General features: G+C 47.2%; 3 protein-coding genes across 3 annotated transcripts in view; 1 reads left to right on the forward strand and 2 right to left on the reverse strand.

Moving 5' to 3' along the window:
- Nucleotides 1–1940: 1940 nt before the first annotated feature.
- On the reverse strand, nucleotides 1941–3920 carry ch25h (cholesterol 25-hydroxylase). Its single transcript, XM_070990785.1, has 2 exons — nucleotides 3463–3920; nucleotides 1941–3179 (listed from the first exon to the last, which is right to left on the reverse strand). The coding sequence occupies exons 1-2, from the start codon at nucleotides 3883–3885 to the stop codon at nucleotides 2850–2852; spliced, it is 753 nt and encodes a 250-aa protein (XP_070846886.1). The 5' UTR covers nucleotides 3886–3920; the 3' UTR covers nucleotides 1941–2849.
- Nucleotides 3921–4864: 944 nt separating this feature from the next.
- LOC139349737 (interferon-induced protein with tetratricopeptide repeats 1-like) lies at nucleotides 4865–10685 on the forward strand. The gene is made up of 10 exons (XM_070990712.1): nucleotides 4865–5018; nucleotides 5377–5556; nucleotides 5878–6067; nucleotides 6644–6835; nucleotides 7072–7299; nucleotides 7842–7983; nucleotides 8059–8182; nucleotides 8302–8443; nucleotides 8659–8706; nucleotides 9357–10685. Exons 1-10 carry the CDS (start codon nucleotides 5014–5016, stop codon nucleotides 9552–9554), a joined length of 1449 nt encoding a protein of 482 aa, XP_070846813.1. The 5' UTR covers nucleotides 4865–5013; the 3' UTR covers nucleotides 9555–10685.
- Nucleotides 10686–11049: 364 nt separating this feature from the next.
- Nucleotides 11050–11893, reverse strand: part of noc3l (NOC3-like DNA replication regulator) — a 14094-nt gene continuing 13250 nt past the window's right edge. Inside the window, exons 20-21 of the mRNA XM_070991291.1 lie at nucleotides 11685–11769; nucleotides 11050–11469 (exon numbers count right to left, since the gene is read on the reverse strand). Of these exons, the coding sequence (XP_070847392.1) occupies nucleotides 11332–11469; nucleotides 11685–11769 (223 nt within the window). The 3' untranslated portion in view covers nucleotides 11050–11331. The remainder of the gene's footprint in view (nucleotides 11470–11684; nucleotides 11770–11893) is intronic.

An 11893-nucleotide genomic window follows, 5' to 3' on the forward strand; every position in this document is an offset into this window, starting at 1 on the left:
CTGTCTGAGCCTCGTCTGTCTCGCTGTGTCTGACCGTGAATGAGAACCAGGTGCAGACCTTTGAGGACCAGGTCTGACGAGTCCTGATCAACTCACCAATGAGGTCTCATGGTAATCCACCAATTAATAACACTGACAAAACGCTTTGGTTACGGTGTCAAAGGTCAAGATGATCCAGTCCAGTAACGTATTACTCCTAAACTCTCTAATAATCCACAGAACGCTGTTTCATCATTTCAAATTAGCTGGTAGACGTGTTAACCTTCCATGTTTTCTCCAGTATGCATGTACACATAGGAAATATGCTGGTTTCAAGATGCCCGCTACACCCTGACCTCTGGATTGACACCTCACTTGACCAATTAGGATCATCAATGTCATGTCCACAGCCAATGGACCCAACAAGAGTCTGCCTCGAAAGGAAGCGCCTTGTTCTCTTCTTTTATGTGAAGATGGAGTCGTGAGACCTCAGCATGAAGGTTCATCCTGGTCCAGGGTGCTGGGGGCGTGTCCTCCACCATGCCTTCGGTGCCTGCCGCTCGAGGAAAAGTTCACCTGGGGTTTCCTCCTTAAATAACCCCCACTAAAACCATGCAAGAAGATCACCACCTGACCAATGGTGATGAAGGTGAACTGGCCCCCGGGCGCCGGCGTCGGCTGGCAGCTGGCAGCCCACCGCTCCTGGTGTGCCGCGGAGGACCGACAGACTGAGGATGGGATAAACGCACAGACAATAATTTCACGAGAAGCGTGGCGTGTGTGCAACTTACTGTCTGTGTGATGTGATAAGAAGAAGTACGTTTCTTCTTCTTCTTCATGTTTTTCTTGCAGTATGTTAGTGTGTTTTCCAAAAATGGCCATTTACTATGTTTGTGTGAGTGAACATCTTTCTATTCATGTTTACGCTGTGTATCTTTATGTTGAGGCGTTCACGTACCTCCGACCACGAACTTCACGCTCCTGCTCTGAGCTGAAGATGCTGAGAAGGAGGTCCGTTTACAAAAGATACTGAAAATACTTCAATAGTTTACCATGCAGTAAATGTACACTTGATTTTATCAGTGAACGACAGAAACACTGAAGACGGTGACGTGCTTCAGGCTGAATCTGTTGGATTCACCACATCTTGACTTTTTCACGTGAGGGTCGGTTTTATATTTGGTTGCTGCAAACACACACTTCCTGTGTAAACACACACAGAGCAGTCATTTATCAAATAACACACCTGAGGAGACCCGACACACCTGCACTCACACGCACTTAAACATTAATAAAACCAAGCTGGCTCCTTTTTCTCTACACTGAAGTCACAGACTGAAGACGAGTCCACAAACCTCCTGCAGAAACCTTCAGTTTGGACCTTCAGCCGCGGCCATCAGGTCAGATCCCCGTTCATCTCCTTCTGATTGGCTGAACTGATCTTACTGCAGGAGAAAACAGGAGAAAGTCGACCGCGAATCAAATGAATTCAGAGCCTGAACAGAATTTCAGCAGGAACAAATTTAGTTTTTAGTGAGGAAATCTTCAAGAATGACTCAGCGCTTTGACATTCAGGGTGGCAGAAAAAATCAGAAACAATAAAAAGACGAGAGTCAATGAGTCACACACGCACACACACACGCACGCACGCGCACGCGCGCACACACACACGCACACACACACACGCACACACACACGCACGCACACACACACACGCACACACGCACACACACGCACGCACGCGCACGCGCGCACACACACACGCACACACACACACGCACACACACACGCACACACGCACGCACACACACACACGCACACACACGCACGCACACACACGCACACACACACGCACACACACACACACACACACACACGCACAGGTGTCGGGTCACACGTCACAACAACAACAACTCACATTTAGGAAATGTGGAACAAAGTGAGACACAAACATTTTGCTTCTCTTCATAAAGTTTATTCACAGAGGAGTTTTCACATTTCGTTCAGTCAGTATTCGAACACTCTGGTCCGCTCACGGATTCACTGCGTTCACCTTCTGAAGCAGCTTCGGCTTCACACTTCTGTCATTCCACCGTCGTCAGTTCCACTTCAATAAATATCACAGCATTATAAATAAAAGACAAAATAAAAGAAAGCTTTCATAAAAACATGGAGGTCAACACTTTGCAAGGTTGTTCAATATGAACATCTTTTTCTGATATTTAAAGATCATCTTTAAGCTGCACATGAACATAATTCAACTCAAAGACATTAATGCCCAATATTACACTGCAAAAAACTCCTCTTCACATCGTCTGCTCTTGAATCTTAAAATCCAACTTTCACCTCTTATTTTCTTGATTGTGGTGCTTTAATCATTGTGTTTGGTGTCTTCAAATAAGATTTCATTGAAACGAGCCGCTCGTTCTGAGAAAACGAGGAATTTAGGACGAAATGATGAGAAACTTTTTGCAGTGTGAACAGATTAAAGTCACACAGGTCTCATTAATTTAATCAGTCCTGTTTGACTTCTGAAATGAATACGTGAAAAAAGATTTCTGAGCAGCACGTCAGAAAGGTGTTCACCTGAGCTTCAGACCAGATCAGAAACCAGCAAGACTTCAGAAACCTTCTCAACCAGTTCAGGAGCTCTTCTCCCAGAACATCAGAAACCTTCTGACCAGTTCAGAAACCTCACAGCCAGTTGGAAAACTTCATCTTCAGTTTAGAAACTTGTCTGTTGACGCAGCTTTCAGCTCGTGTCCAAACCTCTTGTTCAGTTTGAAAATTGTGAGAGCTTTTGTTCTGCTCGGAAACGTTCTGAAACCACATTCCTCCATCGGCAGACAAACTCTCCTTCTGCAGTTCAGTCATGCTGTGCGCAGCGTCCCGGCCAGCCAGTCCCAGTGGGTGAAGTAGGGGGCGTAGTTGCACTTGAACGCGAGGTGGTGGAGGTCGTGGTGGCGGGCCCCGCCATACAGCCCCAGCGGCACCAGGCGGTGGGTGGCCCAGGGCAGGTCATAGCCACAATGGTCCTCCACTGACAGCCAGATGTTGACCAGGAAGAAGGCCAGCTCAGTGAGCGGGTGGCAGCCCAGCAGGACGGTGTTGGCCGTGGCAAAGAAACCTAAACTGAGAGTCTCCCAGACGCCAGAGTACTCGGCGGTGAGGGCGGAGGGAGAAGTGTAGGTGTGGTGCACCTGGAGGAGGAGAAGAAGAAGAAACATGAAGGTAGAGCAACGTGTTTTAGATGTCAGAAAATGTAGAACCAAAAATTCAAATGATCGGCCGGATGATTCTTTGTCTTATCTTTGTTTAACAGTTCACCGACTGTCCTGCTGTTTGCATTATTAACAACGACGCGAGAATAAATCTCAGTCATCATTTCTTCAGAAGATGTTATCGGCTGCTGGTTTCAGCTCTGGATACGGGGTTTCCATGTGTCACAGGTGAGTGATTAATAGTCTGAGTTCAGGTACGAACCTTGTGGAAGTTGCGGTACAGCCAGGGCACTTTGTGGTGCAGCAGGTGCCAGATGAAGCTCTGGAAGTCAAAGAGCAGCAGACAGACCAGCACCTGAGCCAGCAGGTGGGGGAGGGGCGGTGCCTCCTTGGGCAAGTGGATGGGCCTCAGGTACCAGTGCATCACTGTCAGCGGGAAGATGAAGACCAGGTGATTGTAGAGCGTCAGGGCCAGGCAGCTCCATATCGAGGCCCAGCTGATGGAGCTCTGAGGCTGCAGCTTGTACCTGCGCACCAGGGCCCACCTGGTGGACAGCAGGTCCAGGAGCAGAAACGGCAGGCAGAAGGACAGGTAGACGGACAAGGAGAAGATAACGGGGAAGAAAGGTGAGCGCAGGAGGGAGGCGTGTCCCAGCATGAAGGTCCAGAGAGGCTGCAGCAGCATTGTGCCATCAGATTAAGATTCAGACTTTGTGTGTTCAGTCTGACTGAGCTCAGTGGTTTTATAGGAGCTCGGCTGGACTCTGGACTCCTCCCACCATGCCCTTATAAGGACTGTTCCTGCTCCTTGAAGAGACGTCAGAGTCAGGTGAAGAAATGGAAACTCTGCAGCGAGTTCAGACAGTTTGAATGTCACATGACTGCATTCAGAGAGGAGACGAGCTGCTGCTCTAAACTGCAGAAACGTGGTTTTCAGGGTCGCTCTGATTGATCTGGATACTGATTAACATCCTGTCTGTCTCCACCCAAAACTTCCTCCTGGATGAAAGACCTGATTCTGTTCCTTAAGCTAGAAAAAATAAAATATTCCATTAGGGATTCGACCCAAAAATGAGACATGGGCCCCTCTACTATCGTCTTTGAGAAATCTGACCCTGTCTAACAGGAGCAGGTCCTGTGGTGTTCTGTGGTCCTGTGGTCCTCCTTGGTGACTCGGGGACCTCAGAGGGCCTGTGTAGCATTATTCACTTATATTGTGTTGAATATCCACTTTTCTCCTTTAATTGTTGATTTCATTTTTTGTTTGTCTATTTGTGTATTTTCAGATATATAGCTAATATTATTGCTGTTTTATTGTTATTGTTTTAATCTTGTATATTTCCTTTTCAGTGTAACATCTGAATTCTTTCTTTTTTTGTTGCATTGGCAGCATGGTGGGGATGGGAGGGGAACAAGAAAAAAGAAAAATGATGAATGTTGAATATCTGTAATCAGTGCTCATTTTCTCTAATAAAAACATGTTAACAACAAAAAATCTGCAAATCTGTCTGTCTGTCAGTATGGGGGGGGGTATCATCAGACTCATCAGTATCTTGATGTGAGACACTCTGTGTCTTCATGTCCTCAACAAGTTTTCCTCTGTGAGAAATCTCTGCTGAACTGTTTTCTTTACATGATTTCAAGAGGGACAGTGAACGCATCACAAGACTCACTTCCTGTTTCGTTTCTTTGCTTTATCTATGTCAGTTTCTGATCTGACTGACAGAGCAGCTGGATCAATAACATCATCGTCGTCGTCGTCGTCGTCGGGACCTGCTCCTCTCAGATCAGTGAGGAAGGCTTTTCTTTCAGAATGAGGTACGTTTGCTTCAGTTTGCAAACGTCATGTCCTCCTGCTGTGTGCACACAGACATGTCTGCCTCTGACTCGCTCTGTGAAGCTTTCAGAGCTGCCTGGCTGTTTGATGCTCCCTTCTCTGTGGCGCTTTAGTGCCTCATTGTCGTGCTTTCAAGTCTCTTTGAGGAGGCTTTGAGTCTCGTCCTGACAGACGGTGAACGCTCTTCAGGTCCGGACCTCAGTGTTAATCTGCCTCTTAGTGAAAGCCAGAGTCAATAAGACTGATATGAAACTGGTTAAGCTTGTGTGAACAGTACATGACAATATGTGTCCTCAGTGGTGGACAGCCAATAGAAAGCCTTTCCTCTGTGACCTGCAGTGATCCTCGCAGCGAACTTCTCTCAAGACTGCAGCAGCTGCAGAGTCGCTTCACCTGGGACCTGAAGAAGGAAGAGATCGACCTGAACAACCTGAGCACTCGACTCCAGGACCACATAGACCTTCAGCTGGGACAGCAGGGTGCGGCGGCCCGCTCCTACAGCTTCTTGGCTTATGTCAGGTAAAGTGTCCTCTGCTCACCTGGCGGATCACACATTTGCTGGTACAGCATATCCCTGAACTCATCATTCAGGACTCGTTTGAAACCTGCTGAGACCACAGGACCGTCGGAATGTCGGAGAGGTGAAGAGGAGGCCAAGATGCAGCAGGAGGTGAATTAGAGACACAAATCTCACTCCTCCTCCTCCTCCTCCTCCTCCTCCTCCTCCTCCGATTCAGTGTGACGTCCAGTGGACATCAATAAAAATGTTTGAAACACAACAAAAGATAATTCTGTATAAAAAGAGCAAATCTCATCTCAGAACACTCTGCGCCTCCTCAGGTACCTTCAGGGTCGACCGGAGGAGGCGGTGTCGCTTCTCCAACAATCAGAGAAGATAACCAGAGAGAGTTATGGCGAGGAGAACATGCGGCGGCTCATCGTGACGTATGGAGACCTGGCCTGGCTGAAATACCACACCGGAGACTACACCCAGTCTGAGAGCTACTGCCAGGCGGTCGAAGACATCCTGGTATGTATGAGGGGAGGCCGCTGACCCAAAGCACTGCGAGGACGGGAGAAAACCAGCACACATCACGTCGATTTACCCTATCCGGTTACTTACCTCTGCTCTCTAACCCTCGACGACAAATTAAGGAGTAACACAAGATTCGTTAAGAACAACATTGTTTTACTCAATCCAGCTGTTTCCAGATGAACCAAATTGCAATTTGCACATTAGAATTTCTTTGCTAACATGCCACCGTAGAGAGAATGGTAGAGAACTGAAAATGGAAATGACCATTGGACCAATGTGGCTGGAGCAAAGTACATGACTGGTATCAGAGATCCTGTCCTCAGGAGGTCAGCAGGAGCACCACTGAGGTTTCATATTCCAAAGAAGAGAGAAACAGGAGGAGCAGCCTCCTCTAGTCTTCACACCATGCTTTAGGACAGTTAAAACATGTGCTTAATGTTCTATGAGGAACTTGTCTCAGTGCTGGTTTCCATTGTGAACTCGTACCTGATCAGAGTCCCTAATCAGTCGACACAGTTTCTTAATCTCAGTGCTGTTTCTTTCTCCGCCCGCCCCTCCTTCTCCTTACAGCTGACGTATCCCACTGACTCCTCCACAGTTCTCCACCCAGAGGTATACGGAGAAAAAGCTTGGACCTACCTTAAGTTTTTGAAATCTTACTACCCCAAAGGCATCGACTGCTTCTGTCAAGCATTAAAGCTCCAGCCTGATGACAGCGAGTGGAACGCCGGCTATGCTATTGCCCTCTACCGCACAGAACCGGTCAGTTTACTAAAAAACATGATGAAAGTGAACAAAATTCAAGTCATAAAGACTCTTGTCTGCATCAAAGTAGCACACCGAGTTGAGGGCCCCATCAGTGGTTTGATTATTCAATCAGTTAATTCAGTGTCAACGTGTTATAAGAGGTTTCAGTCACTAAGATTCTCCCAGAGGGTGAGAGAAGGTTTGTAGCCCAGGAACGTAAAACAGTAAACTGACTGAGTTCTCGTTTACAGAGGCTTTCAGGAACATCCAACCAAGATGAGGAGTCACCGGCCACCAAACAGCTTCGCCGAGCTCTGGAGATCAACCCCGCTGATGGTGTTCTGCTGTCAATGCTGGCCCTGAAGCTGGTCGAGTATAACAATCACCGAGAGGCTGAAGGCCTGGTAGAGAGCGCACTGAAGCTAGATCAAGACAACCCTCACGTCATGCGCTACATAGCCAAATATTTTCGCATTCAGGTTGGTCTGAGTTACTCCGAGGTTATCTGAAGAAAATACGTACTGTGATTCATTATCCATCCATCCATTTAATCTGGGGTCGGTCGCAACGACGGCAGCTTTAACAGAGTAGTGAAGAAATTCTTCTCCAGACATCCTCCAGCACTTCCTGGGCAATACCTAAAGATTGCTGGCCAGGTGGGACACAGTGCACACTGTATATTACACCACTGCTATGCCTGATCTTGAGGTGACACTGAAGCGGCATGTTGCTGATGTCAGGCCAATTCCAGCAGAAAGTCAGGATCAGCACAGCGTCTCACGACAAATCTCATTCACTTCTGTGCTTTGGCAACGGAGAGCATTTCGCTTACCTCTGTGACCTCTGGAGGTCAGAGACATCAAAGTCCCTGAGTCCTCCTCTTCAGAACCCAGTGATTATGAATTCCCTCCTGGTTGCTCTTCATGTGAGGCGACGGTTCGATCTGGTGGATGGGGGACTGGTTATGCACGTTCTTTTGTTTCTGACCTGAGAATGAACTGAATGTGTGTCTGTGATCCAGGGTGAGGACGAGCGGTCCATAGATCTGCTGAAGCGAGCACTGGAGAGGACCAAGCACTCAGCTTTCATCCAGCACCAGCTGGCTATGTGCTACAAGAAGAAGAAGACTGCTGAACAGAGCAGAAGGCCCTGCAGCAAGCAAAGTACATGTGAAGGCCAAACATACTATCCCATAATATGCACAACCTAAGATAAACTGTTATTCTGCACTACTCTAGAGGTGGAGCAGTGGAGGCGTTTATGTATTCAGCACCTGGACGAAGCCGTCAAGATAAAGCCTTCATTTGTCCTCGCGATCGCTGATCTGGCTCTGCTGTATGGAGAGGCCAAGAATCTGAGCAGGTACTGCCTCTCGCTTGACCAACATTTCTGCAGCCACCCACTGTCCACCATCTCTCTGCTGAATGAATTCACTATCATCATCATCATCACAATCATCTTCATCGTCTCTTGTCTCTCAGAGCTGAGGAGTTGTTCCAACTGGGCTTGCAGAATTTACCAACAACAGAAAAAAGCATTTGTCAGGTTCTTCATCTGCGTTATGCAGAATTTCACCACTATCACACCAAACAGGAGGTCGACGCCGTCTCTCAGTACACTGAGGTGCGTTCATGTCTGCATGCGCGATGCTGATACGCAAAATCATTGACTTTACGCTGAATGAGCTCACCTACACTGATCTACCTGAGAGCGACAAAACAAACTGATTGATACGATGTTAAAGCAAAGACTGACCTGCTTTGGAAAAGCAGACTTTTGAAAATCTTTAGGACGGACTGAACTGAACTGATCTGTGATCTGGTTTGTTCACTCAACAGGGTCTGATGTTGACACAGAACACATGGGAGTGGAAACAATGTGCGAAGGTGAGCATCGGGTTACACAGAGCTGCTGACACAGTTGTACATAGCAAAGGTTATTTATTCTAACTGGAGTTTTAGAGAGTACTCTTCTCCCATTCTCTACCGAAGAGCAGGACAGTAAAATCCATCAAGACCACTCAGAAAACACAACTTGAAGACTTGAACAGACTTGAACCCAGACAGCGATGATAGAAGTCTGAGGTCCTTCATCATTTCATCATCAACAACACACAACAGTCAAATACAGGCAGGCAGGCAGATCAGTGCAACGCAAAGAATCATGAAACCAGAGTCAGGATCAGGATCAGGATCAGGATCAGGCAGAAACACAGCACACCAGGGCGGGTATGAGAGAGAGACCGACAAGGGGACGATGTGCAGGTGAGCTCAGGTAAGGGAATGGCAGGCTCTGAACCAGGGCTGCATCCGGCTAGCTGATAGTGAATGATAAGAGCGTCCTCTGCTGGACCTCAAGGCAAACTGCATCAAACGCTCTGCTGCGGCCACAGGCTGTAAAGCCTGGCTTCAAACTGGTCTTTAGTTTTATTCTCCCCAATGACTCAGCACACCTTTAAGAGCCGGCAGGTGTCACCTACTGTCTCCCCTAATGGACATAAATTAATCTTCGGATGTCGCTGCTGCTTTTCCTCCAGAAGTTGAAGCAGATTGCAGAGCGACGCCTGTCAGAAGACGAGAACGACGACGAGGCTTACGCTCTGCTGGGTCTGCTGGCCAAAGCCGAAGGCGACAAGAAGAAGGCTGTGGAGCTCTACGAGAAAGCTCTGGACTGCAACGAAGACAAAGACGAGTATCTGTCCGCGCTCTTTGAGCTGCGTACCGAACTGAAGTGATGACACAGTTTCTCCGGCTGGAATGAAGAGAAGATCAGCAGGTCCAGCCTGAGTCTGAAACCTGAGTCTGAGACCTGAGTCTGAGACCTGAGTCTGAAACCTGAGTCTGAAACCTGAGTCTGAGACCTGAGTCTGAAACCTGAGTCTGAAACCTGAGTCTGAGACCTGAGTCTGAAACCTGAGTCTGAAACCTGAGTCTGAAACCTGAGTCTGAAACCTGAGTCTGAAATCTGAGTCTGAAATCTGAGTCTGAAACCTGAGTCTGAGACCTGAGTCTGAGACCTGAGTCTGAGACCTGAGTCTGAGACCTGAGTCTGAAACCTGAGTCTGAGACCTGAGTCTGAAAACAGAGTCTGAAACCTGAGTCTGAGACCTGAGTCTGAAAACAGAGTCTGAGACCTGAGTCTGAAACCTGAGTCTGAGACCTGAGTCTGAGACCTGAGTCTGAAACCTGAGTCTGAGACCTGAGTCTGAAAACTGAGTCTGAAACCTGAGTCTGAGACCTGAGTCTGAAAACAGAGTCTGAGACCTGAGTCTGAAACCTGAGTCTGAGACCTGAGTCTGAGACCTGAGTCTGAAAACTGAGTCTGAAACCTGAGTCTGAAAACTGAGTCTGAAAACTGAGTCTGAAACCTGAGTCTGAGACCTGAGTCTGAGACCTGAGTCTGAAAACTGAGTCTGAGACCTGAGTCTGAAAACTGAGTCTGAGACCTGAGTCTGAAAACTGAGTCTGAGACCTGAGTCTGAGACCTGAGTCTGAAACCTGAGTCTGAGACCTGAGTCTGAAATCTGAGTCTGAGACCTGAGTCTGAGACCTGAGTCTGAAAGTGTGACTGTTGTTTGAAAGACTCCATTTTCAGGCGTTTAAGTTAGTGAAGATTTACTGAGTTTGTCACTGCTACAGGAGTACTGTGCGTACTGCTACAGGAGTACTGCGCGTACTGCTACAGGAGTACTGCGTGTACTGCTACAGGAGTACTGCATGTACTGTTACAGGAGTAGCTCAGACATTGGTATTTTGTACTTTTTAATAGTATTTTTAGTAACAAATTCCTCATATGTGTAGAATCGTACTTGGCAATGAAGCTTCTTCTGATTTGTGATTAAAAATGTTCTTTGTGCTGTTTTCTCAGTCTGCTTCATTGATTGAAACTTTTAGGATGGTGCTTAGAAAATAAAACGGTTCCGTCGCTGCAGGGTCACCGGTTCGATTCCGGTCGACTCAGCTCTTGTTGCACATGAAAAGAAGTCAAAACAAATCTTAAAAAAACATTTTGCTGATTTGTGTTTTGACCTGTGGAAACTATCGTACTGAAGAAATTGAAGAATGACGATAAATTCTAGCTTGAGCGTTGAGTGCACAGAGGCACCTGAATGTGGGTGTGGTCTGCTGCACACCTGTGCTGAATCAGCTCATTGCCTTCATTGTCTTACAAGCGTGTGGAGACACCTGCAGGCTGAGCTGAGCTCTGCATGAAAAACCTCAAATCTGAAGAAACTTTTCAGATTTTTATCATGAATAAAAAGAATGATTGAAAAATGTAGGACAGGTAACATATGAACAGGTAACACACATGAACACAAGTATTCAAAGCTGGATTCTGTTTCAGAGTTGAACCTCTGCAGAAACATGAAATCTGACATTTGTGTCGCCTCAAACTGCTCCGACGTTCTGTCACATCAGACGGAGTCATGTCTTAATATTTGATAGCAAAGACTTTTATTTTCATTTCTGCAGACCAAACGTGTGTGTGTGTGTGTGTGTGTGTGTCAGTGCTCAGCGTGTGTGTGTGTCACTGTTGGCCGTGTGTGTTGTGTTAAAGTCCAGCTCCGCCTCCTCGGCGGCGGTCAGGACGCTCTCAGCTCGTCTCTGCAGCTCCGCGTCCAGCAGCGTCGATCCGACCACAAAACGATCCTGACACACAAGAACGGTTTGAAAAAGACAGAAAAAACTTTATTGACAAATCTGTGACATGAACACAAGATGAATCAATAATCGATGAGTCATCCTGATCGAAGACTGTGTGAAACAGTAAAATGTGAAGAATTAAACGACTTTTACAAGTTTGTCCTCTGAAATCATCTGAAACCTCACGACCGAATGTGAGAATGTGCGTTTGATTTGATCACCTTCTTCTTGGTGCCGGGCGGAGCTACAGGGGGGTTAAAGGTCATGTCCTTCACACTGTAGACATTAAACAGCTCCACCGGAGACCTGGACAGGAAGTCAACGCACAGAGATGCTGAGGCGGCAGATCAGAGACAAACGGCATGACGCTGTTTCCAAATGTTGAAAAAATGAATAAGGTGGGGATGCAGGCCTGAAATCAGCAGGGAGG

This window comes from Chaetodon trifascialis, chromosome 21 (assembly GCF_039877785.1).
Source record: "Chaetodon trifascialis isolate fChaTrf1 chromosome 21, fChaTrf1.hap1, whole genome shotgun sequence".
Classification (NCBI taxonomy): Eukaryota; Metazoa; Chordata; class Actinopteri; order Chaetodontiformes; family Chaetodontidae; genus Chaetodon; species Chaetodon trifascialis.

Coding starts and splice junctions, on each gene's coding strand:
- ch25h (XM_070990785.1), bottom strand. CDS start 3,885: ATGCTGCTGCAGCCTCTCTGGACCTTCATGCTGGGACACGCCTCCCTC. Junction 3,180..3,462: donor TGTACCGCAACTTCCACAAG/GTTCGTACCTGA, acceptor CTCCTCCTCCAG/GTGCACCACACCTACACTTC.
- LOC139349737 (XM_070990712.1), top strand. Junction 6,836..7,071: donor CCCTCTACCGCACAGAACCG/GTCAGTTTACTA, acceptor TCTCGTTTACAG/AGGCTTTCAGGAACATCCAA. Junction 7,984..8,058: donor AAGGCCCTGCAGCAAGCAAA/GTACATGTGAAG, acceptor GCACTACTCTAG/AGGTGGAGCAGTGGAGGCGT.